Genomic DNA, 27,679 nt, shown 5'->3' with positions numbered 1-27,679 from the left:
ACAAACGATGCGATAACTTTGTTTGATTTTTACGCGATGTCGATTTCTTTCGATTCTTCGTTTCCATCGTAATTTTCTCCGATAGACGAACGAATCGTCGTATCCGAAATATTCGCAATTTGATCGATCGCTCGACTCGCCGCCTGTGTTCCATTTAAGAAGTTAAATATTACGTCGTCTAATATCCGTATAACCGGCGAAAGACAAGACAATTTTAAGTAGCGCGTATTTTCCATCTGATCCAATCGGAGTTGCTGATCGAAGAATCGAGTTCCGTATAATCGATTTACTCCTCGATACGTAATACCTAATACCAAATAATACATCGCGATTGATACGAAAGAGATTGACTCTTTTCCGTACGCGCGCATGTTAGTTAAAAGTCGTTACGAAGCCGATACAGTTGCGGCAATTACGCACGAGTCGGTTCGGTTGGCTGCGCGTACGGTTGCGTTACATGTATACAGGGTGATCTGCGAAAGAGATGAAATAATAATTCCCAGGCGTATCGACGATTACCAAAAAGTCGTCGTAATTTCACGAGTCAGTTTTCGATATGTCGATTTACGCGACAAAGTTGTACGTATAAAGCGATCGTTCCCATCCGCGACCTATCCGCGACCCAGCGGAGAATCGTAATCTCTGAAAAGTCTGAAATACCTCAAATACGTAGAGAAACGAGTCGACGAACGAATATACGTTGCTGGAACGAACGATTCTTTTGCTCGATTAAATTATTTAAATCCGTTGCCGGTCACCCTGTATATTCGCGTGGTATTGCAGCTACGCAGGAAGGTGACGCAAAGTCGAGCGTGGACCAAGATGTCGCAGTAACGGAGGAGAAGGGTCCACGTGACGCTGTAATACGCTTTTCGGTAGCTCGACGACGTTTCATCGAATTTTCCTCGCGGTATATTTTCGACCAACGAACTCGCGATTCTTCCTAGGCTCGGTAACTAGGCTGTTAACCGTCGAACGCGATCGTGGCAACCTTCGAGCTTCGCGACGATCGGATTACCGGTTTGTCAGGAACTTTCTGATCGCGCGATGTTACTCCGAGTAGGTGTCGGTGGCGTTTGCTTCGAACAGTGGAGATATAACGCTGATGTGGCAGCGTTGTTACTTTCCATTTAACGAAAGAATATACAAGACGAATAAAATTATTAATCGATCAACGAATAAAATTGGAACTTTTTATGACGGCAAGAAAAGAAAATCGCTCTATCCCGGTCGGTTTAAAAAGGGAGGAAAAAAAAGGGAGATTTTTCGCGCAAAAATAGGGTATCGCGCGAAAACTAAAAGCGTTGGAAGCTTCGAATTTTGTCTCAAAAGACAGGTGAAGGTTCGTAAATGCGACAGTATCTACGGCTATCGTTATTCGTGGTTTCGAATAGCTGTAAACGAGCGTCAAAGTTCGATGAAAGAAAAAGGCTGATGCGCGTACTATTTTAACATTTTTACGAAGAGTTATTCGTTTGGCAGGAATTTGCTCCGACAGCGTCGGATTCTATGGATATTTCCGAGGAAGCAACGATCTAGGAAAAGCGTCGGAACGGTGTTCGACTGGAACCGATGGGGAAAATAGTAATAGTAAGAGTGTTGCCGCTATACGATCACGTTGTTCGTCTGCCGTGGCTCGTCGGTGTCGTAACTACGCGTAATCGACGCTCTTACTATACGCGTATCTATGACGTTCAGTTTCCTTCGTCGCTTTTTGTCGTTTAACTTTTCGCGCGTTCCTCGATACTAGACACCGAATTACAAACAACCGTCAAATAATTTCCTATTGGCGAAAGTTGTAAAGAGAATCGGAAACGCTGTCTCGATCTCGTTTTAAACCGTATAAAAAACCACAAACGTATATACGCATTTTGAAAATCTTTAATAAAATATCGTTTACCGTTAAAAGTAGAGTCGATAGTTGGGGTTAGTTACGGTCGGTACTCTAAACTTAGCGTATCTTTGATCGCGACGCTGTTTTTATTAAGTAGAATATCGAGAATCACGGAGCAGCAACTTATCGTAGCAAGCAGCTGGCTTTTAGATTTAATTTTTCCAGATATTCGAAAGTTGGCAGCTTCTTCGAGTACGAGTTCACGAGGCAAATACGTGTTTCAAGCGAATTCCGTAAAACGCGAATACGCTGGCACCTGCCTACTCGTTCGTAGTCGTTTCTTTCTTATCTTCGTTATACGTTGCATACGTGTACACGGTATACCGTGAAACTGTAATCAGAGATGTGAAAAATTTGAGCTTGCGCGATGACCGCGTTGATCGAACCGGCATCTTACAACGCTGAAACGCGTTGCGTACGAAAGAAATCCAAATGGCTGCTATTTCCCTCGCCGATATCGCAATGTTGCCTAATAATTGCGCAAAGGAAAGCACGTAAGTGATCAGATTTTGTCCCTGCGTTGCGTCATTTGTCATACGCACGTAGGTGTGAAAAGCGTTGCTCGTTGGATGCGTGGTATATATTTAAACGTTGCATCCATCGGCTGGTGTTCCTGAAGCGAGCTGTAAACACCGCGCGTGGTGGGGATGGCGCTGCGAAAGACACGGCAATGCGAACCTCGAGTCGAGGTCGGCATTCTCTCGCGACTGTCGCTTCGCTCGTTCCCCTCGGAGAAGCGTCCTCGAAAATCGACGAATCGAGCGTTCATTGTCAGTCCCGGCGAGCCAGACTATCATCCGCTACGGACAATATCGGCCTGCTGATTTTCAAACGCGTCCGTCCTCGCATCCAATGCTTCTCCTTTAGCAACAGCCGCTACCGACGGCTCGGTCGTCTTTTGAAAGAATTACCATCAAATAGGTATTTTTGGAAAAGCCTTTCGAACGTGTTTCGATTTCGATCGTCGATCGTGAAATTCTCCGTTTTACTTAGCTCTCGGGCAAACCTTTCGGACACAGCGTAGATACAGCTGTAATCGATTTTTCGAATTTTATTCTACTCGATACTTTACGTCGCAAAACGCGAATAAGATACGAACGAGATAACAGACTCACAGCGAAGTAACTGATGGTAAAATAAAAGCGGTAGTACGCGTGCAATTTTTACCAAACATCGTCGGATTCGATAATCGTAACCGATAGCGTACCTGATCCGTCGAGAAAAAAAGTTTCTTTCGATATCGATAAGAACGACAGACTCGTCCGTTGCACGGAACGGAGACCGAAATCGAGGAATTTGTTCCTGGTATTCGCCACGTGTCGCCAAATACGTAATCGATATAGCCGCATCGATGATTAACGATCGATGGAACGGAGTCGTTCCTCCCTAGGCAAGCGCGCGATCCACGTCGAACGATAGCTTTTTACCTACGTTTTTTATTTCTCGCGTGTACTTTTCCTCGAAACGACGATCTGATGCAATCCCGATGACCATTGCCGATAAAATAGTTGTATAGATTCGCGAGCTTATGATAAAGTAACGTTTATTGTCGGCTATGAATCGGTGAACGCATACCGTACCGCCTGTTCGAGTGCAATGGTCGACGTTCGATCGAGGCAACGTCACAGAGACGCGTTACCATTGGTACAATGATATTTACGTAAGAACGTGAAATCACGATCCCGTCCCGTTATGACGGAAAGTTTACGGGACGAGAACGAATTCCCAGCGAATCCTACTTGGAATTTTACAACGACGCTTCTCGATACCGGCAAACCTTGGCAAAGAGGGACTTTTCGGCCGGGAATTACTCGTAACGCGATTCTTTGTAATCTTCTTTTTTTCTTTTTTTTTTTTTATAATAGGGAAACTGTCGCGTAACGCGTACAAATACCCGAATAGATAGGCAGATCTAACGAGTTTTCCTTCGACGAAAAGCGGGCAATTTCGATACGGCGTGTCAACATTTAACAATTTCTTCGATTCGAATCGCATTCGACGTTTCATCCAAGATCGATCGATATTTGTAATTGCAAGATAACGCGAGACGATAGAGCGGAAAAATAAATTGCTCGTCTAACGAAATAGTACGATGTCTCGACACGATCGGAACATAAAAAAAAAAAAAAAAAAAAAAAAAAAAAAAAAATAGGAAACGTTCGGGTCGAGAAACATGGAGCATCGGTTGGAAACTCAAAGATTTTCTGGCGATAAATAACCGATATATATATAGAGAGATATATACGTATATGTATACAACGAAAAATTGTGAAATTTTTGAAAGACGTTAAAATGAAATAAAATAAAAGCGTAGAAAAAAGGTTGCAGCAACAAAGTGAAACGTTTTTCAACGTTTTTCAGGTAACGATCGTTGTACCTGCAGCGAACAACGATATAACGGATCGTAATAAAAGGGAACGTTTGTCGTAAAACGGATTTTCGAAAGGATACGCGCATCCTGCCCAATTCTGGTGTCTATTTTCCGTTGCACACCCGTTGCAGCTGCCTGGAGGAAACCGGACGAGGAAGGGGATGCTGATCCGACTCGTTTCGCTTCGGTTTAACCGCAACCCCGTGGAAACGCGTGCGAGCGACGTCACCGAGGAAGACGCATCGGCGCACGTGGCATATTACTTTCGACCTCGCTGCAAATCCCAAGAGTCTATCTGTTGCGAACGCATGCCAAGAACGCGGGGAAAATTTTTACGTCGTCGTATCGTTTTCGGGAAGATCCGTACGGTGTTCTTCGACGCACGATTTCTTTGCCACAGAACGTTTTTCAGTAGGGTAAAGCGAGGTCGGAAGTAACAACGCGTAGCGACGATATTGATAAAATTATCGATAACAAAGGAGATGCGTGCACGCCTGTGTACGAGAAAGAGACAATCGTAATTAAAAGAATTAAAGCGTTGGTTCGACGAAATTACCATAAATGAGTTTTACGTTGTAAAACTTTTCGCGATCGCACGTTTTAGATTATCGATGATTTTCTCTACTAGGACGCTTCGTCGTGTAAATTAATTTCGTACAATTTTTACGATTATTTAACGTTTAACGTTTACCGATATTTCGCTATACACGCCGTTACACTTAGCACCGATACGTTTTAAGCACGTTTCGTTCAACGCGCAGAGGGGAAAGAATTTCGACGTTTTGCCAGCAGTTGACTATCTTTCCGCTGCTCGGGTGTCACGCGTCGAACGTTGCCTCTTCGAAGAGATACTTATTGATATTTACTAGTTTCGACGGAGCAAGAAGGACGGAAAGATAAGTAAGTGCAACGATAAGTTGCTGACACGGATTGTTCGTATCTGTTTCGAGAGACAAACGTTCAACACGTGGCACTCGAGACGGAAACAACATCGTCAACGATGTTTCCGCGTAATCGAAAGGATCGATAGATTCGAAGACGAAGGTAAATTTAAAGATAGCGAAAGACCGATCGAAGTCGATGGCACGTACGAAAGTACGATCGAATCCTGCGAACAAAGATGTCTAACAATTCCGTCTAATTTTATCTTCGTACGTCGAGAAATAACAGCGTAAAGAAATAATTCCTCTTCGCGAAGAACGCGTGCCCTTCTTGTAGCGTGCGATGCTCGCGTAAAAAGTTGTTCGTACGACGTGGAAACGTGAAAAAATAATACGTCGTTTGCTTGGCAAAAGGTTTCACGATGTTCCGTGAAATATCGGGAGAAGACGAGCTGCGAGTTACGAAAAACGATGGTCGAACATATCGTGCCGGGATCGGAGGTAGAGAAAGCAGGTGTCCGAAAAGGCCGCAGATCCGCCGCGGGATGAAGGAGCAGCGCGCTTTTCCCAAAAGTTCGCGGGAGAAAGCACGATCGTGGAAGGAGAAAACAACGTATAGGAGCATGGAGCGGTTCCGGGATCGATAACATCGCGGGACGAACCGGCAGGATATCTGCCGCTGTTATCTCGGTACCGCCTTTCCGTTGTTCGCGAGCATCGCTTACGCGTGGGAGGGTCCGTGTATCCTTGCTCAAGTTCCTTCGTCCCTATTCTCCTCCGTCTCGAGACCTTCGTCTCGAAGTTATCTCCTCTCCTTCGACCGAAACTCGCCAGGGATCGACATCGATACGGGACGACCGTTTTATATCGTAGCTCGATCTGTCGCCATACTTCTTTCTTGAAAATCATTTCTTGAAAATCGAAAACCAGGTGAATCGCGGCTGATTTCCGTACGACTCCGTTATCAACGGAAGCGTATCGACGATAAAATTCGCTCGAATTCGATTCGATCGATCCTTTTCATCGTTAAGACGACTCGTCGGATAATAGACGCGCGACGATCCTTCGTTCGAGACTGCGTTATTCGCGGAATTCGAGATTCGCAGAACGATTCGAAGCGTCTCGTTCCCATCGCTGGAGAAACAGGCGCGTTTTACCCGTTCCTATACTTTCTTCCTTTTCCTGCTCGCTTCTCCCTTTGACTATTTATCCTTTCGCGAACGTGCCCTGGACACGAGCGAAAATGCCGGCGAACCGGTTCCTGAATTTTTCGTCTACCGCCCGTCCCGGACTTTAGACCGGTATTCCTCCGCGTTGCAGGATGCGTAGGCCGTTTCGCGGTGTATCTCGCGAATCACCGTATCCATTCCGGATACGCAAATTCGTACCACTTATTCGTGTCACGAATACGAGACGCTCGTATCCGCTTGTCAGGTACGCGTATGTTGCCCGAATTGACTGTGCGCGGACGGATGCGTTTCAGGAAACAACGCAACTATCGACTTGTTGTCTACGACGCTATAAGATATAAAATTGTTTAAACGCTTGGATTTTTTAAACGGACGTCCTACGAAAGGCGCGTTTCTCGTTCTCGCGATTTCAGCGTTTTCAGCGATCGAGAGAAACATTCTCACGGTTATGTCAAAGTTGCTCGAATAAAGACGTACTATCGGATACGAGGGACCAACGATCGCGAGAAAGCATACTGCTCCGCCAGGTTCCGCTGGCGCGGATTACGATCGGAAACGACGGAGATAGCAGTAGCGTTCTAGCGTCACCGGGGGTCCGAGAACGCGTCGATATCGGCGTACCGATTCCAATATCCTCGCCAAGGTTTTCGGAAAAGCGAGCAGGACGTTGGCAGGTTGCTTCGCTGTATCTTTTTGACGTTTATCTGGACGATTAAAAACTCTTTGTCTATACCTAACCCCACGGAATCGGAGTATTCTCGTATACCGGTGACGAGATAAAAAATCGCGTTGGTAGCTGGATTTCCGAAACTTGTCGTTTCACGGTGTAATACCGAGTTATATCAGGCGGATCGTTTCGCAACGGACCGTCTAATCGAAATCTTTCGTAAGACGAATACACCACGATTCTTATCTCTGAATGAAATAAGAAACATCGGAACAATAATAATCGTTCTTGGAAGTACGGGCCTTTATCAGTCGCGTATTAAAAGGCTCCTCGCGAGCTCGCATTCTTCGACCTTTGCCGAGTAACGCTCGATCGATCGATTAACCCGAAAGTTAAATTCCAGCGATTATACGACTATAGCGATTGTAATTAAAAACCTTATACGTTTCATCGATCTACCGCCCGAAATTTACCATATGTCGCGTACGTAGGTATACGTAGGTAAAAATTTATTCCGGATATGATAAGCGGCTACGTACCGCGGTGTAGCGGCCGTTTATAATATTTTCTGTCTTTCAGGATCAAAGATATACGTATATCGAAAAAGATATACGTGTGTAACGCAACGACGAATTTTAAAGCAGAGAAAACACGAATAACGGCAAAGTACGTATCATTACCGCTATATTTTACCACTAAACCAAAAGAAAGCGTTATTCCCAATTTTTCGCGGAAGACTCTGTTTACGCGATCAATCTACGCAGGTATATATTTGCATTTCGCGTCCTGGCAATAGGCATCGTTCCATTGCACGAGAAAGGAATACGTCTCTGTAGAAAAACTCGAATTAACATTCGTTTACCTCGAACCTTCTCACTGAACGTAAATCGAATATCAAATTGACGAATTTTCCTACTGCGTTCAAGCCGATTTGAACGCGGGTTTTATGTCTCGATATTATCGTATCTCTATATCTCTATATCGCTATATTATATATCGAACAAAGCGTCTAACTTTGCCGCTACGTCATCGTGTTTCTAGAGAAGAAACGTCAAAGGGTTTTTCTAGCAAATTCCCAAGAAACGATATTCCGTACTTTTCGAAGGGAACGGCTGCCGAACGTAGGTACATTTTGCGCAATGCAGGCTCCACAGCGATACTTTTTCATCGATCTCCATCCATGGAACACGGATTCGTGTCACTATGTCTCGGATGCGGGCGCGTGCGAACAAACAAACACTGGCTCGTTACAGCTCTACGAACGCTTATAGCGCTTCTTATCTCGGATTTAGCGCAAAGAAACGTTCGCTGTAAAAATTGTTATCCGGTATTGGCTTAAATTATTTGTTAATTTATTCGATTTATGAAATTTTCTTGTATATTTATCGAATTCGTCTTTTAAGTCGTTAGGAATACCGCATCGTTGCTAGAAATCTGTGTCAAGTAACGTTAAAATTGACGAAACATATTTTAATATCGTCGTTACGTATTTTAACCTTCTAATTTTAATAATAAAACCTTTGTCGCAATAACAGTCTAATAATATTAAATGGTATCGATTTGAAATTTATCGCTCGTTCTAACGGTAGTATCGTTACGATAAAATTGGACCAAAGGTCAAAGCGACGCGGATTTCACACAGATTTGACACTGATAGCTAAATCGAGAGACGATACACCGCTTTATGCGACAAACGCATGGTCTCGGATAATCGAGGATCTTTAATTCGTCGAAAAGAGATAAAACAAAGTTATATCGTAGTACGAACTAAAAACGCTGGAATTAGATACAGGTATCTCCTTGTTAACTTTGAGATTTGTTTGTTCTTTGCATAGTATTGCGTCGCGATTGTACGATGACCAACCACCGTGTGAAAAGCACGCGAGAGGAGACGTTTTAAAAATTGAATTTAACGATATTACTAAAATCATTAGGCAGAGACGGTGTTTGATAAATATCGTAATCGGGAATTACGCGATATTAACACGTACACAGATACGTATGAGAGAAAGATTTTCTGTTATAAAAGCCGCGACCCCGATCCATACACGTACGTACGTAATTACGAACCAAAATATAAATTCTAATTTTACTTAAGACGATAACTACCACTACCATTGAAACTTATCACGGTCGACTCGGAGTTAAAATACAAACTCGTTTTAAACTAGTTTTACCGGAGATGATAAGCTGTATTGCTACTTATCCGCCGACTTTTAATCTTACCAAAGGGTCGATGAAACGCGCGTTACTGCGCTCGCAGTTGATCGATCCGCGAAAAGGGTTTTCACTTACCGTTGCGAATATCGAAATATATCGTATTCGTTTCGAAACCGTGATCCTATCGATAGGATAATTATACGACGTTCCCGATAATTCTTAATTACACTGCCGTCCGATGTATCCCGAACGGAACAAACAGCGACAGCGATACGATGTCTGCCGTGCGAACGACGCGATACGCGATCCGTCGGAAGGTTTCGTCGGTCGCCTTCGCACGAACGCGATCGCCGGCGATCGAGATTTTCCATCTCGGGATGCGCGAAATCTCGACATCCGATTCGCTCGAACGCTTGCATCGGTATACGCGTATATTCGGCACGTATTTGAGCGCGGTCGCTTCCAAGTCCACGGACGTTACGGCGAATGGCTTCGTCCGCCATTGTCAAATGCGACGATCCAGCTCCGAGCGAGGTCGTTCGCGAGCTTTCGAGATTCGTCCTTCCTCGGACTGCCTACGAAGGTACACGGCGATGATCGACAAGCGAGAACTTCGCTTCTCTGCGATCTTCGCGTCGATCAGACTTCCGAAGCCTCTCCGCGCTGCTCCGTTTCGAATATTTTTCGACGTATTAGTACGTCGCTAAGTAGTACCGGACAAGCAAGTATACGAAAGATAAACATAGCCGTCTTTGTATAACCAAACGTTACTTTACCACGCGCGTATCGTACTAACGATCGACGTATTTGATAAATAAAACCATAGTAAATCGATCGAAAATACTGTCGTCGTTCCGTTAAAAATTGGCAAACATTTGGCGCGTCGTGATTTTCCACTTATTACTGTTTTTAGTCGTTTCGATATGTATTGGTATTGGAAGAAAGAATAAGGTTCGTTCTGACGTAACTGATAGTGAAATTAATCAACGATCGAGCGATCAACGGGGATCTATCTTATTACGTTCTAGAGATAATTCGTACGCGGAAATTAAGAAACCTCGAAGAATCATCGACCCGTTCGTAGCTAGCAGCGCCGAATAAGCCAAGTAAATCAAACAAATTGACGCTTTGAAGCACCGATATGCCGTAGCCGCGCGAAATGCCAGAGCGAGCAAAGTATAACGCGTTGGAGCAAAGTCGATGGTAATGGTCGTTGCGTAGTTACGTGCTGGTCGAGTCGGAGGCAACGTTGCGACACCTCGATCTTTCTCGTCTTTTCGATGTCGATGAATTCTCGAAGGATGAAAAGATAAGGAGTAAAAAAGATTTTCGTTTACTTGGTCGCGTATCTTCCTTTGTCCCTGTCAGAAAACATAAACTTATCGGCTTATCAGGCAAGTTTTTTTTTTCTCTAGAACATCTAGCACGTATCGCCGTGAGGCAACGTCCACGATGGTTCGAGCGATCGCATTTTTCGTTGGAATCGCGCAACTATCTCCTTCGCTGTTAACCGATAACGAATCGCGATGTTAGTCGGTTTTGCAACTTGCGCGTCGTTGACGAGGTCACGCGCGATCTTTCATCCAGGGAGTTTGTTTCGAGAAAAGAAAAGACCGTTGATCTCCGAACGATTCGAACGCGTGTACAGACTCATCGCCAAACAAGAACGCGTATTTTCCTTCTAATTTCGTACGTTTTCCGCTTTGGTTTCCGTTGGACAGAATGATTTTTGGCTCCGTAATCAGCTCTCTCGCAACAACGATACAAAACCAAGTTCTTTTTAAATCGAACGCCACGTATGCTTTCTGACTCAAAATATGCCGACGAATTATATCCGTTAAGATCGATTTAACGGCGCACCACGCTATATTCGAATACGTTGTACGCACAGACGTACGAAATGCGTCGAAAATTTTCTTGGAAAATTCTATGTTCGCGATATATACACATATATAGTATATATACTCGACAAGATCGAATCTAACGATTCCAACGATCGAGAAACAAAAATTAACCCGTTTCTCTTTTAATCGCTCGATCGAGTTTCGGTGAAAACACCGGAAACGTTGCATCTTCCTATAATTATTAAGCAGTTGCTTGGTCCTGTGCGTTTTACGACCAGTTCAGGTAGTTTCGTCCAACACCTAACGTCCAACGGTTAATCGAAGCAAGGTCATCGAAGACTCTGGGTCTTGATCGATATTCAAAGAGTAATCGCGGTAAAGATACTGGCTTGTACGACCCCTAAACGATCGAGGTTGCTTTACAGCCTCGAGACGCGTGTTTGCGAGTCACGGACTTGAAAATGGTCACGTTCGCTCGATTAAGACGACGGTCGCGGAGCCGGCTTCCGCCGTGACCATGTTTCGCTTTAAAGGCATTCTACGTACCGACTTGTTCGGAAAATTCGTCCGTTGTATTTGAAAAATCGATATTTTTATTTTACCGTCGGAAGAAACAAAGGGAATAAACGGAGACTGACCTGCCAAGATCTTTTTCGTTTTTAAGATCGAAGAAGCTATTACGCAAATGCTATATATTATGACGTAAATATGAGAGCAGCGTTCTTTCGTTATCTTGCAAGTGCTATAACCGTGGAAAGATCGATCGATTACGTCGAGACTTTTTCTAAAGACAGGCGAAAAGATCAATTTCTAGACTATGCGTACGAGAATTTCGTACGCGCGCTGCATTCGACGCATTCAAACGCTGCTGCTACTCGCAAGAAACCGAGAAAAATTTGAACCGTCGAACGAGCCATCGACGGTGACCAAGCTCGTAAGCGATGGTTCGAGACTCGCTGGCAAGGAAATGCCGTGCCATGACTGTTATCTGCCCTCGATGGAGGTTCGTCCGCGCGTCAGGAGAAAGAACGTACACAGGAAATCCCTGGCCGTGCTACGAGGTTTCGTTTCCGGCGATATCACGCGCCTTATCGGTCGTCCCGGCGAAACTTGCTTCAACGCTCGTTATTCGAGCCTATGTATTTATTTTCTATTTGAATATTTCGATTCTCCCAACTACTTGTTTCGCTTCCGTTCATAGACAACGGATAAGATTCGAGCGAGTGGGCAATTTCGAAGGTTCGAAATACGATGGAATTCGATATAAGTTTTCGATATACGTTTTAAGATAAATTCAGTGACGCGTATAACGAGCTTGTTCGGCCGATGATACGTCGACTATCGTTACGAAAATAGGTGGCAAACGTAGAGTTCGATTAGCATCTTATAAGCGTAACGCGCATAATACGAGGCAGTCGTTGGCAATACCGACGTTGCGACCACGTTCCATCGATCTACCGTTTTTCCCGGCATAACGATTCTTCGTGTCCGATTACAGTTTCCCAATCGTCGTTATAATCTCGATTTATATTCCGACGTCTAACGATCATCGTCGAACGAAATATGTCCCAAGTTACACAAACGCGATATAAAGCGTGATGCAATCGCGGACTAGAAAAGGCATATTCGAATCACCGCGCGAACGCGTTCTCTTCGGGAATAGTACGCGTCCAACGAGGAAGAAGCGTCTTTCGTAAATCGTTGTGTCGCAATACCTAAAATCTTTCTATCTTTGTTCGCAGAAATATACCTGTCTTCGATGCAATTTTTAATACTCGCCAAAAGTATTTCGTTCTCGGCTGTTTTTTCTCTTTTAGCGTTCCTTATATTTGTCGAGTATCGGATTAGTTGGTCGACGCAATATCGCGTACTCGAGATTTATTTGGTCGGATAAAACGCGAAAGCGAGAAAATGGAAGAAAACGGAAATCAGATGCGATGATATTTGATATTTTTGTATTAGCTGCCTAATATGATACGACGCGCAATACCTTTCGACGTAAAACTCCAGGTTGGTACAAGTAATAAATAGGTAATAAATTACAAAGCAAATAAACATCGAGGAAAAGAGAAATGGCAGCTGTCGGGATCGGTATTATAAATCACCGCTACCAGCCTATCAAGTATCGCTGATAATTTCCTACCTACCTATTTATCTATGTATAAATTGGCGGTACTTTCGCGTAGAATCGTAATGGTATCGCGACGTCGACAAAGATGATCGCAATAACCGTTGTAATATCGCGAAAGATGGAGATTTTTACGGAAGATCGAGACTGGTATTTATGGTTATTTTGTTATTTACGTTCACTCGATACCCGCTTATACAGAATGTTGCGCTCCGAGTTGCGAAAAACGAGAACGATACGATTCAGTGGAATCGGATATCTAAAAGCCAGTTTTTGTAATCGGATGCAATCCGAATTGATTAAACGAGACGTTGCACCACGATAGTTGTTCCCTCTTACGAAAAGCAAACTCGGCGACTCGCACGGTGGGGGCGACGCGCCGCGTCTCGCGCAATTGGCGCGAATCGATATTAAAAAAAGAAGTCTTCCAACGTCTTTTTCTACGTTGAACGTAGAAATATAGAAAACAGCGACAAGATCGAGCGAAATTGGCGGCAGTTTAGGAAACGGTAATTAATAGAAATCGGTGTTACGCGCGTTACGGCGATCGAATCGATCTTCGAATATTATAGGAACGTGTACGTTGCAAACAAATAGAAAACAAAGCAAAGATAGAATAAAATTATCTATATCTAAGAACTTGGGCGAAGGAAATTCGCGTAAACTGATCGTACAATAGCAAAGTCTGCGTATTAATTGGCGCTTAACGTTAGAAAAAAGATGGCTAGATACCGACGACTAAAACGCTGACTGGAAATTGCAGATACTAATTATCTGTAAAATTTAGCGATGCAACGAGATATAGGTATTACGATTGGCACGAGTCGATATCGTGCGATCGACAAGACGGGCGATACTTAAAGAAGGATTCGCGGTAATCGTTTACTATGTGCGTAGTTTGGTAGCAGAGATAAAGTCGAAATAAAATTATAGAAGTTTGCTTGGAAAATTTGGCAACTTGGCGAAAAGCAACCAAGTACGTTACGCAAAGTCGCTGTTACGTAATTAGAACGAATCGATATTTGACGAAACGTATAGAAACTATTGCACGATCGTACGTTACAACGACGAAAGAGAATTTCGGATGAAATTTAAAAGGATTTTCCCGTACGTGTCTTCTGGCCAATTTTCCACGGCTCTTTTTTACAAATGTCCGTCAACGTGGAATCGCGCACCAACTAAAGTTTCGTTCGGATAGGTCGAGTTCGACCTACGAACAGAGTTGTAGGCGCGCTAATCGCGTATATCGGCGCGTGTTATTTCCTTCGTTGATCGAAAGAAAGAAAGAAAATTTTATAATAGATCGCCGAGCAATTTGATCGATCTACGGGTCGTAATGCTCCACGTTCGACATACCCATAAAAGTGTACGAACTCTCGTACGTTTTCGCCATATGTCGCATTCGCGTATATTTATCGATGGCAGTTTTTCGAATGGTTCGGCGACGGATAACCGATATCATACCGCGTTCGAGACTGAATCGACGACAGAAACGCCGATATACTAATTTGCCCGACAGGTGTGAATTTTAGTGCGTCGAAGAAGCGACGCGATACCGCGACTAAACGAAAGATTAAACAGTCGCTGCCTGGACGCATGCTATATCGCACGTAGCGACAAGGTGCGTAGTAACAGACCTTTGATATTGCGTGGTAAAGTTGTACTCGGCTCGTTACACAATTTCGTGCAGCCGTTGCAAACCTCCTCTCCTTTGTTCGCGATAATTCGCAGCTCGCGATTTATGGCCGCCACGACGACGGCTTTGCAAACGAAAAAATCACCAGTGTATTCTTCGATGAGACGGGATGTTTGATACCGTACACGTTGAATGCCAACCAACGTCGAAAATAACAAGTTGAGTATTATTGTCAAACGTATCGCAGTCGTCGACTCGAGTATCGGTCATACGACGACGTTAGAAATCGCTTAATTGCTAGCGGTGTAAAAAATTATTGATTATAAATTTGCCGATCTAAACGTTTCCTATGCGAATGTCGTCTCGCTCTTGATTAAGCTTTAACCTAACTTCTTTCGTAACCGTAATCGTTATTGTCCGCTTTTACGCGCGTCATCGGTAAAAATTTGTAATCGAAGGTCAGAAACAGGCACGAAGATAATTATAATATCGTTCTGCGTCTTTGTTCTTTGCAGGTTCACGTTCGTGCATAATTTTCCAGCGATAGCACAAAATACGAGTTGTCTCGAACGTCTTGTTCGTAAAATTAAGAAAAAGTGGAAAATAAAGCGATGTAACGAAGAATCGAAGGACTGGATGTTTAAACAATTTCTAGACGAACGAGTCCTAGTTGATAGCATCGTTCCTCTTACTTATCCAAGCGATCGATGAATCTTTATCGGAACGTCGGATATACCGTGGAAATCTAGTTTAGAGTTTTTAAAACGTGAAATTATTCGCGTATTTTCTTGCAGATTTCATACATAGTAATGAGAAGGAAAAATGCGGAGAGAATTTGCCGCAAAGTTCCAAGTCGTTACCTCTGAGTCTTTTATTTTATTTATTCCTTTCTTTTCGCGATCGATTTAAACGATCGCGTTATTGGATAACGATAAGATCGAAAATGTAATTTTTGTCGTAGAATTTATCTGCCTGCTTATTTTTGTTACTAACGAGCGATAGAAGAAAGAAGAAAGACGATTCGTGCCTTGCGTCAGATTATTTTATCGGAGCGTCGTGTTTGGCGGATTTTTCGTCGATCGATCGCATTCTAACGATCTCTTTCTTCTTTTTGAAACGATCGGGCTCTCTCGCGCGCTTTTCTTTCATAAACGTTCGATTCGCATTTCTTTTTTTCTTTTTTACGTATCTCTCTTCTTCTTTTGCCATAGTTTTCGGCATTTTACGAATCGAGCGATAACCACTCGTCGAATAAAATGAACGCGAGATAACGATAAATTGCATTCGAGCTAATAATACGAATATTTCGAAAAATTCATCACGTCGTACCAGCAACGTGAAAGCTTCCAATAAAATTTACAAAATTGACATAGAAGCAAACGTTTTAACACAAGATGCATTTACGTCGATTTATCGATCTATTCTTTTCTTCTTACGAATTAATCGACGATTTTTCGTCAGCACCGCGTCCCCGGTTCGTCCCTTTTCGATCGAAACGTTATATTCGATCAGCCACGCGTTATTTATAAAAGTTCAGCGACAAAAGCGCGTCGGCTCGTAGTCGTCGGAAGTAACAATTTTTACAACGATCGCCTACGTCATTACTTTTTCCTCTCCATCGCATCGGCCCGTCTCGTGAGGCATCCGCAAAAATAGTTTCGACCGTGAACATAATCGTACGTCCGGCTCGTTTACCATGAGAATGCCCGCGCGACTGCTGTCTGCAGTCCGATCGACCGTTCCTACGAGCCATTGCGAAAGAAATTGCAAAAATTTGCGAAACGACGATGATCACGAAATTCCTTATCTTTGAAATGACCGATCGAGAGGCAAAGATGCGAATCGTACGAAATATCGAATCCATTTTCGATCATTTTTTTTCCACGCAAAAATTTCCACGCTTGATTTTCTAAATGGGATTACGCGCAGTTCCGTTTATAATTTATCATCGTGATATATGTTGGCATCGAGAAAAGAGAAATGTACGTTGCGCGAAAATTCATCGTACCGTGTAAAGTATAATTTCTTTGCTATTTGTGCTTTCCACGGTCTCTGTATGAAATTAGGATAGAACGCTATAAAGCTTCTGTCGTAACGTTACGCGTGTCGTTTCGTTACAGTTTCTTCCGCACGATATCGAATATTGAAAATCGGTACGTAAAAAGTATGATTTGAATGTTTCACGCCTTTTTCTTCTTTTTTTTTTTTCGTAATAATCTTTATTTCGTTATCTCTTTCGAGAGATGTTTTGTGAAAAAATTCAATAAAGTACGATAATATTCTTTAAAACAGAACGATACGTCGTTTTATTTTTAAATGACAAAGAGTTGGCAAACATCCCGATATTTTTCCGTACATCCAGGATTACTGGAACGACTTTCTATACAGTTGATACAATATTTTGTAAAGTGAAAAAGGTATACGAATCGATTTTTTTATTCCGATTTACATTATAAATACATACATGTGTAGATAATGAATATACATGTATAATAGAAACGAGCGTACTTAAGAAACTCTCTATTATTACGTATAAAGTTGGCAGTATACAATTTTTATAAAAATCGAAAAATCAGATCGAAGAACTTTGCTATATAACGTTCAAATTTATCTTAGATCAATCCTACTTTTGGTATACCGTAAAGTTTGTAAATTCGTTCGTCTCGTCATTATGCTGTTATCGAAGCAAACTATTCGTCATAAAAGTTATATAGGATAAAGTAAAAAAAAAAAAATCGTAATCAATTATATTCTTTCGTGAAAGGACAGTATTTATTTTTCTTTGTTTCGTTACTTACTCTCTCTCTCTCTCTCTCCCTCTCTCTCACTCTCGTTTTATCTTCATCGCTGTCTAAACTCCACCGATTAAAAACAAAAGCACTAGGAACGATGTCGTCGAATCTTACGCAATTTCTCGTAAAATATCTCTCAACAGCGTGCAACGAGAGTCTAGTTTTGCATCAACCTAACCACTGATAAAGATTTGTCACGTTCTTCGGTCATACCAGTTGATCGATCAAAGATTCGAACGCCGCGAAATCTTGGTTCATCGACGATCTAACGACCAACGATCTAACTCGCTTTATCTACCTGTAATAATCGGTAATAAATCTGACGCGATACCGCGTAGATACGTACCACGAAATTACAGCTAGTCGTACTTTTCCAAAACGGGTCTTCGTGACGCAGGAAATTTGTTGAACGAATCTTTCAAATATTTACGAAACTCGACGAATTTTTGAATCATCGAGACAACGATATTTTCGTCATCGTGTCATTGTCTTCGAAGAACGAATCAGCATTGCATACCTTTCGATGAGTAAGTTCCTGGGTATAATTGAATCACGGTCGAGCAAATCTTTTTGGTACGTGCACCGTGTACACGCCTCGCAATGAGCCATGGCTAAGCTAATCGACAAGCTGCGACATGTCACGTATTCTCCACCGATATTCCGCCTATCTACCGGACGATCGTTTGTCGGTTCGCCTTCGAAAATTTTATAGATACTCGGCAACCGTGTTAGATTTTCCCGTTGCCGTGGATTTATGACACGGTCGGAAACGATTCTTAGTTTCGAGAGAAAACTTTTCAGTGGTATATGGCGCGTAATTCGAAAACCTATCTCTCAGAGGTATATATCCCGTTTCGATCGACTCGTCGATCGATCCAACGATCCACCAAATCATCCGCTCGACTTCGAATATCAATTTGTTCGAAGAATCGCGGTTACTGTGGTAAAGTATCGTTGGTTTACGCCGAAACGGATCGAGTTTGCGACGATCTACTTTTCTGGCTTGGAGACCATGTAAACAAAAGTACGCGGCTATTTATCTATTTCTCGCGAGATATAATTACGTTTAACGAGAAAATTACAAGTTACGGATACGTACGGTATATCGTAGAATATTATAACGCTGCGAGCGTAAAAGTTCAATTTCTGAATTGTAGACTTGATAAACAGAAACAGGTAATTTGTAGATGACGTTGTAGATAATTAATCGATCGAATTTCGACAAGAACTTTGACACAAATAGTTCAACGACTTTTCTCGTTCTGTACGTAACTCGTGACGAATCTTGCCATTTGCGAGAATATTTTTATCAACGACTTTTATTACATTATTATTATAATTATAATTGCGTTTTTTTTGGATATTTTCACGAGGTCGATACGTACGTACGTGTATCGGAAAGAAGGGGAAAAAAGAGATTCGACGAAGGTCGCGCGTCGAGTGCACTCGTTCGAATCAACGATAACTTTTCGCGATCACGGTTGGTCGATGACTTTCCGAATTCATTAATATCCGTTTTATTTACGCAACTTTCGTTCTACGATAGATACGATTCTAAACGTCGTATTCTGATTTATCAGAGCCCGAGTTGTCGATTCCTCGAGCGGGGTATCGTTCTTCCTAGAGTAAATCGTTAGCTTTTTACGGAACGATCGAAATAGCAAGTTGTTTCTCGCCTGTTTTTATCTAAGAAACGAAATAACGTGCCGCGAAGCGAAATCTCTGGCGGAAAGATAACGAAAACAGACGAAACGGAAACAGAAAGACGTACGTATGCGAAAATATGTCGGGGAATCGATGAAAAACACTAGGCGTAACGATGAAAATCTCGTCAGGCCCAAGCGACTGGTAAAACCATCCAAAACGCTTTTTATCGTCTAAAATAAGGCCTGGAAGATGAACGGCGCGGCGGTTCCGAGCAACGCTATCAAAATTCTGTTCGTAATAAATATACCTCAGCCTTGAAGACATTTCGGACCGTATACGAAGATAAAATTTCTACGCAGATAGCTGGTGAAATATCGCGCGAGAATCGAAAGGATCGAAATCGCAATTTAAATTCTAGAAACAGGAATCAACTGCGATTAACATTTCAATTGGCAAAGCTAAGCTCCGCTTGTATATTCATGGATCGTTAACAGCCATTAAATTAATGTGTGGGATGAAAACATGACAAACCGACAAATAAAGTAAGAACGCGAAACTAGTCAATGGCCGAACGGAGAAGAACATTTTCGTAATATATACATATATATATATATATATATTTATATATCGTGATTGCTCTTAATCTTTATCCGGATTAGATACGTTTGAATTCAAAACATTATTCAGCTTGAAGCGATTTCGGTTCGGTAGCGAGAATAAACGTACGTAATACGATCGAACATGATGGAAACATCTCGGTTTAGACGACCGATGTTGGTAGACACGAACCTTCCGACTACGCGTCGTTACTTTTAAATCGCGGGATATTTAAAAAGAATGTCGCGGGATCTCTACCGTCGGATAGGTAGGAAAAAGATAGCTCGCCAAAAGCTCACTGTCAGGATAGAACTCTCGGAAACTTATCCATTTGAGATTTCTTTCTAGTCATCTTCTGCAGTTCGCTTTGAGACACGGGTGAAACAAGCATAGGTGCGAAGTACGGACGTGATCGTGAATGCTCGAAAATCCGGTACGTTGATTATTGCTCGGACTATCAAGAAAGAAGAATCGAACGATTCTCGAGTTTCGTACGTACGAGCGCTTGGACAACTTCGATTTATGACGAACGATATTAAAAATAAAATTTTGTAAGACGCATCTACGTAACTACGTTATCGGACGGTTGACGTATATTATCGAGATGTATCGTTTCCGGAACGCGGCGAGCCGCCGTGTTTTTCGTTGACATACATGGATCGGCTTGAATCATCGAGCCGCGAAACGAAGCAACCGGCACCCACGTAAGTGGCAGAATCGAGTGCGTTAAAAAAAAGCATTATGTTGGCCAATATCCGGTCTGGGGCCTGAGCTCGTTTGGAAATTCGAAGGCCTGCTCCGGCTCCGGCCGTGATCCACCACGCAATCCGCCGTATCTCGTCAGACCAGCGTGTATATTTACCTGCATAAATATACCTTTTACGATAAACGTTTTTCGGTATGTTATAACGCAGCAGAATGTATTTAGCTTTTTCCTCAGCGAGACAATCGGGATATTATTATCGATATCCTTAATACGCAAAACTGGTCTAAATTAAAAGTCTTTACGATCGAAAGAAGACGTTTAATTCGTCCCGATTTAATTTTTTGGCAAGCTTACTCTACCGTTATTACGTATAGTACGTATTATTTCGAAATGGATTTAATTGCTTGTAAGGTAATAAAAAAAAAAAAAAAAAAAAAAAAAAAGATAAAAAAGAAGAATATACATATGTATGTAGGATCGCATACATATTCGATCTTCAAGGTGAGAAGTTTCATAGGTAATTTTCGATGCCGCTTCTATGATAGTTTTCGATCGAATACGAGAGAAGAAATTACATTTGTTTTAAACTAACGTAAAATCGACTAAAAAAAAGTGGATCTTCCATTTATTAAATTTAGCACTAATCAAGTAAAAATAAAATTACCTCGGAAATAATGAGATTTCTTATCTCAAAATATGAAAATACTGGTTGTTAAATAACGTTGTTATCAATTAGCAAATAGGTTATCTTCGTATTTAGTATTTTTTTTCTTCGCATCTATAAGAGAAGAAAACTGCGAAGCTAAATGTATTTCAAGAAATGATCTGAGAACAGCGTATTTGTATCTCTATGTGGTAAAAAGTACGTGCAACGATGATACGATTTCTCACGGTCATCGTCATGGCGAAGTATACGTGGGTGAGGTTACGTGCCCTTAGTTGCCACCGATTGTTTAAGCGTGCCTCCAGCCGTTGCTAAGGAACGTTAAGGTAGGTCAAGGGCACGTCGTTCATGCGAAACGAATACCTCCAATGTGTCTACTACTCCTTCGCTGACCACTTTTCACCGATTAAAAGAGAATTCGATTTGGAATTTAGAAGAACGAGTCGTACCACCCACTTGTTACCCTTAAAAACTTTTACATAATAAGTATGTATATCCTTTACTTTTCTTTTCAAGATGAAACATAATTCTGTATCGGAAAATGGAAAATTTCAATAACGAAATTCGGTCGACGCAACTCGTAATGCGGTAGTAGCGCAAAAGCTAACGTAGAAGCAATTAGTGTCATGGATAGTCTGTTGTAAACGTACAAAAAGTTTACGTGTATGACCGCGTGTCACGGTTTAGGATGCCCACGTACGCACTGATGTGGCCAGTAGCGCAGCTCTAGCTGTCGAGGCCCTTTTATCTCATCCTCCAAAGGAACAAACTTTTCTCCATATTTTCTTTCGTCGTTATTGTACAATGTTTTGTAACTTTCTCGCATATTGCATCATCATGCAAATTAAGCGTAAACGAAGGATATACTGTAAGGCGTATAAGAGCTAAATAACGAAATGCTGAATCAGTAACGTAACTGAAACCATAGAAAACCCATATTCGTATCTTGAAATGTACAACTGAAATTTACAACCGATATAGGTTATACAGGAGAAAACAAGGCCGTACCGATACAACTTCGGCGTATACAGTAAAAAAATTTCTTTTTCGCGTCCACGCGATACATCCTAGTCCCTCGAACCGAATCGTCATCCGATGGTTAAGAAAAAAGAGGTAACTCACCGCAGGAAGCTCGGAACAAAAGAACGCGTCCTTCTTTGTAATTTGTCATCTAAATTTGAATCACGTTTTTACGAGCACGATAAACACACGAGGGCACCGCACAACGCGACGCACTTGTGCCGACACTGTAAATCTGTTAAACACGCATGCGCGTTTACGTCTCTTTCTCCCACCACGTACTAACTGATTCTGTCGGGTTAAGCGTTAAGCCGAGGCGGCGACCGAAGCTTTAGTCGTTTGCTGCACAATGGCGCGATTGGTTTGTGCTTGTTCGCCCTGCTGCCGCCGTCGTTTCTGAGCGGAGGGCCGGCCCAAAACGTTGGACCGTCCGTTGCGCGGGATATAAATCTTACCGCACAGTCTCCCTCGTTCGTAACCGCTCAGCTCTCCACGTTTCCTCGTTTCTCTCGAATTATTCGTTTCTCGTAGTCTGTCTGACGAAAGAGAAACGGTAACAACGACGGCTGGTCGGAAGACGAATCCCGAGAACCCTGAATAGAAAGACCACCACGACCGACCGACCGAGCGTCATCCAGAAAGAAGGCCAGGTTTTATCCAACGCGCGCGCTATTCGAAAAACCAATACGCTCGGTAGAATCCGGGGGTTCGCTTTTCGAGCAGACGGCGGTTATCAACAACGTCTTTGGGGGAAACTCGGATTACATCTGACCGTTTCTCCACCCCAGCCTCCCGTTCAGGAACGCACGGCGACAACAGGAAGAACATACAAAGGTAATCCATGTGTTCACCTCGCTGTCGTAGACCAGGATAAATGTATTTAGAAGAAAAAGGAATAGCATTGAGAAGTGTGTGTGTATGTGTGTGTGTGTGCGTGTGTGCGTGCGTGTGCGTACACGTATTAACCATATCAGCCTCACGCGAGTACAGTGCAAAGTGCAGTGATTATTACCGACGCGTACCGGATCGATGTCAGCCTCTTCGTTGTATCGTATATTTACTTTGGTGCGCTTGCCCTGATATACATATGTACACCAGTGTGTAATCCTTGCTAGCTTTCCTATCGAGTCGTTTATTTGTCAGAATTTAACGATTTCACAACAACCAATGGATTAGACAATCGAAACTCGTGGCTAGCATACCGTTGAACGCCACTAAACTTTACGAACGTTTTCGTCTAATATTTTGATACAATGTTCGAATAAATTTTCGCCGCTTAACCCGATAGATTTTTGCGAACTCTAATTTATCGTCATCGTCTACTTTCTTTTTTATTCGTATAGGAAATCGTTTAAACGCCGGTACGATCTACCGACTGCGTGAGCAAACGTATTAGGCAATTTATTTCGCGGTATTGCGTCACGTTCTCGCGCGCTATTAATGCAACCGGTGCTAGCAGTATCGTCGTGACAACTGTGGAACTCCGCCATTTTGACCTTACCGAAGGATATCTGCTATCTACTCGGTGGTAGTATGCGTGCGAACAACATACATATACATGCGTTTCGACACGCGCTACCGTGTGGACGCAATCCTTTACTAATTCCGAGCTCGCTATTTCGTCAGATCCTCGTTCATTCAATAAACATGGACATAGGGGACGCTTACGCGAGTTCCAGCACGGGGCTCCCGTACCTGTCGTTACGCCGTTGATCTTACCAAACGTTCGAGTAATTTAAGATAAAAAGCGCGTCTCGGTAAATCGTCGAGTAAAAATGACGGATTAGGATCGAGATTATCTTCCATGGAGAGAACCAGGAGACGTGTACTCTCTCGCACACACTTTCCTGATCTTTGGAACGGGTAGTAGAAGCTTTGCGCAAGTGCGTTGATATCGTAATGGCGCGATTTCGCGAATATCGATGGTCGACATCCGTACAAACAATATCGAACAAAATCGAACGATCGAATAAGCTCTGGTCTTGAGCCTGCGATTATCCGTCGGTGTATCTTTTCTCTATTTCAAGATTAACCTTTTGATTTCGCATCATTGGGAAACATCAGTAAGCAGAAAATAAAATGAAACAGATGCGTCTCATAGGGAATAGAGAAGGAGCGGTAACCTATAATTTTTGCATACCTTTACACTCGTACGATTTACATACATATACGAAGCGTATCTTACGTTGCATACAGCCAAGGACGCCAAATTTACATATCGTTGAATCACAACAATTGTAGTTGGAAAACCGATCTTCGCGAGCAGATGGTTGCTTCTTGAAATTACAATAGAACTTGTTTTAACGTGTTTTACAATTATTTTGCAATCTTTTGCGATGAAATTTGATGAATATTTTCGAAATATCGTATACCGAGGAGATGTCCGTAACGGAAGTTACGGTACCAAAGGCGAAAGCAAGTCAACAAGGCAGGAAATTAACGCGAAATCCGGATATATTATGTATCGAAATAATACGTATACGTACCTGAAACGAAATAATATGACGAATGCTGTGCAAAGTAATCGTCCGTTGTACGCAACAAGGTGTAAATAAAGGAGAGAAGGGAATCGATAAAAATTCGTTGTATCATTAGCAGCGTTAATAATTCTGTCGAGATTTTCTTGCATCAGGTTTTATAATTTTTCTGCCAGTTGGCTTCTTTGGCTGGATAGAACGTTACAGCGCAACGACCGCCTTACAGCGATATCCCTGACCTTACAATATCCCCTTCTCTATAGAAATTGCGCACAAGGCAGGACGAATGTCGAAACACGATCTTTTGAAATTGTCCGTGAATCACATAGAGGATAAACGGAACCCCTGTCGTTCGATCCTTATTACGAACGTCAATAATTATTCGATTCGACGAGTTTACAGCTTCTTAATTTATACGAAAGCGACAAACTATGGTTTTCTGGCATTTGTATAACTTTAAAAAGATTATCGTTAGTAGGTGGGGAGAATCGATGAAATCGATGATTTATAGCAGTACAGATTCTTAGTATATACCATGTTTGAATGGGAAATAGTGGATCGTGTGAAAACTCGTTTTTATTCTAATCTGTTACAGAGCTTTCCCGTAAAGTGACCGATTGTCACCCACGAAGATCTCCGTCCAAGGACCCAGCTGTAGCACGAAGCAACGCTGCGTGGGCCTAAGCACAAGTGATATTCTTATCTAATAATTAATACGTAGCTATATACGCGTTTATACCGATCGAGCCTAGAAACGTTTAAATCGGTTCGTTATAATCGATAATCGTCGCCGCTACCGCGTTCGGTAATCTTGTGAAGTGTGTTCAAAAAGCTTATCCGCTTTAACGGTTTATTGACAATAATTACGAATAATTATAAAAATCGATCGAACTTTTAAACACGGACGCGTGTTTCGTTTACGTTAAAACGTACTATTTCGAAGGGGAGAAGAGGGAGAAGACAAGGAAAAGGAGGTGGTAGTGTGGCGAGTGTAAAACAGTGAGTGTGTGAAAACGGCACAATATGAGAGTGACAGCCGCTGTTAGACAGCATTCTCTTCATCTGCAAGTGGCTCGTACCAACAATGGCAAGTTCCTGGTCTGTCCGAACAATAGTCAGGACATCAGTCAACAACCGACAAACGACGAGACAAACTCGGTGCCAGCGGTTGTCTTTCCTTGTTACGAACCGGTGCCTACCGATCATCATGGACCTACCATACTCGGTGATCGGTATTTGCTTCTTGGACCGGCCGAGGGCAGCGCTCTATACCGATGCGTCGACGTACACACTGGTCAACAGCTCGTCGCAAAGGTGAGTATTCGACGATCTTTCATTCCTTTCCTTCGTATTTATGTAAACGCGTTTGATAAATATCCGGTTTTTGATTCTTTCACCATTTGCATGCGCGTGACGCGTTGTACACGATAGTGGCGTAAGTTTTAAGCTACCTCGAATAATCGATCGTTACGCTAGTGTATCGATAAACGTAAGGTCGAAATATAACGACAATTCGATTTTCTAACCCCGTTGATCCATATTATTTTTATATACATAGATATATAAATTGTCGTTAAACGTCGCTGTTTAATTTTATCGAGAATATCGTTGTCGATGTTTTTCAGCAGATCATTCAGATTTTGAATGTTTTTATCGAAATATACCAAAAGGAGAGTTAAGTCGGCGAGGGGGTTAATTCGTAATAAAACGCGATTCATGTAATATATGAGAGCGTATCGAGCGTTGTTAGATTAGAACGAACGTAGCATTAAAACACACGTTACGCGTTAAAGGTTGATGTAATTTTTCTCGCTATGACTTTTACAAAATAACTACAACCGATTAAGATTAAAACATGTTGATATACATTAACGATGAAATTTATTTTTTACGGATATTTCGAATAAAATATTTAAAGATGGAGGCATTGTTTTCAAAATATTTTGCTACGTTATTTAAATACGGGTATTGTTCAAACTCTAAAAATTGTATACATTTATCTTAATATTTCATAATTATTCTAAAAGAGAGATATATTCACGCGCGTATCGTACTCATGAATCGTCCGAATGCACACCGAATGAAAGACGAGCAAACTGATCCGATGTTACTAGAATGCAACACTTGTTAATTTCCATTTCGTACGACAATAACGTTAAACGCATTACGCTCGTCGTCCTTATCGCGGAAATAATAAGCTACATTTGCTATTCAAAGTATCGTCGAAGTGCATATTTTGGTCGTCTCTAATAAAACGCTCAATTAACGATTGTCGCGTACGCAATTTTTAGTGGTCGATTATCGTCGAACGTGTCTTAAAAACTGCCAATGCCGTATCATTTTAGACAAGAACTAATAGAACTTGTTGCGCACAAAGTTTGGGTATAAATAATTTTACTTTTATGTTTTTTAAAAAAACTTTCCATTTCACTTTTCTCGGTCGTACGGATTTATAAGTTTACAAGTGGTATTTCCACGAAAAGCAAAGTACAGCTAAAGTTTAATTTTAAAGACGTATAACTTTTGTGCAAAATTTCTGGCCAGGTATCTCGTATCGTAGTGAAAGGACACGTGAAATATCCATCTCTCCCGTAAACACAAAAAGCCATATTCGTTCGTAACATATAGGTATATCGATACGCATCTACTTGGATATACGCGAATTAGAAACCACGAATATATGTATTTTATATCGATTTTTATCGGGTACTCTATGGTTTACTGGAAAACCATTATTCGGCTATCTTTGATCGTAAAAAGACAAACGAACGTACGTGACGCAACAAAATATCGAATTAATTTGTAAAACATCATGCTTTGACGAACAAGATCGTGTTCCCACCTGTTAGTAACGCGAGTGATTACGTGTCTCTGATGACGACAGTATCGTTATATCCCATATTATTATAGGCTTCGATAGTTAAGTTTTTTCTTTAATATAGCTTTTAAACAACGAATTACGCCTTGGAATTTCGAAGATAAAATAGGTTAATTGCAAGCGTTCG

The 27,679-nt window shown here is 42.1% G+C and overlaps 2 protein-coding genes across 3 annotated transcripts in view; one reads left to right on the top strand and one right to left on the bottom strand.

The window, feature by feature from the left end:
* Window positions 1–22,511, bottom strand: part of LOC126919508 (probable RNA methyltransferase CG11342) — a 40,490-nt gene extending 17,979 nt beyond the window's left edge. The window contains exon 1 of the mRNA XM_050728842.1: window positions 22,300–22,511. The gene's annotated coding sequence lies outside the window, so the exon portion shown is untranslated. The remainder of the gene's footprint in view (window positions 1–22,299) is intronic.
* LOC126919506 (tribbles homolog 2) overlaps window positions 14,734–27,679 on the top strand; it is a 34,635-nt gene continuing 21,689 nt past the window's right edge. The window contains exons 1-2 of one of the 2 annotated variants that reach the window (XM_050728839.1): window positions 14,734–14,756; window positions 25,270–25,988. In XM_050728839.1, the coding sequence (XP_050584796.1) occupies window positions 25,698–25,988 (291 nt within the window). In that variant the 5' untranslated portion in view covers window positions 14,734–14,756; window positions 25,270–25,697. Of the gene's footprint in view, window positions 14,757–22,883; window positions 23,032–25,269; window positions 25,989–27,679 lie in introns of those variants that run through there. The other variant, XM_050728836.1, reaches the window with a different exon arrangement.

The sequence above is a fragment of the Bombus affinis genome, chromosome 8 (genome assembly GCF_024516045.1).
Source record: "Bombus affinis isolate iyBomAffi1 chromosome 8, iyBomAffi1.2, whole genome shotgun sequence".
Classification (NCBI taxonomy): Eukaryota; Metazoa; Arthropoda; class Insecta; order Hymenoptera; family Apidae; genus Bombus; species Bombus affinis.
The sequence above is the reverse complement of the archived record's forward strand: the minus strand, read 5'-3'. Positions and strand labels throughout refer to the sequence as shown.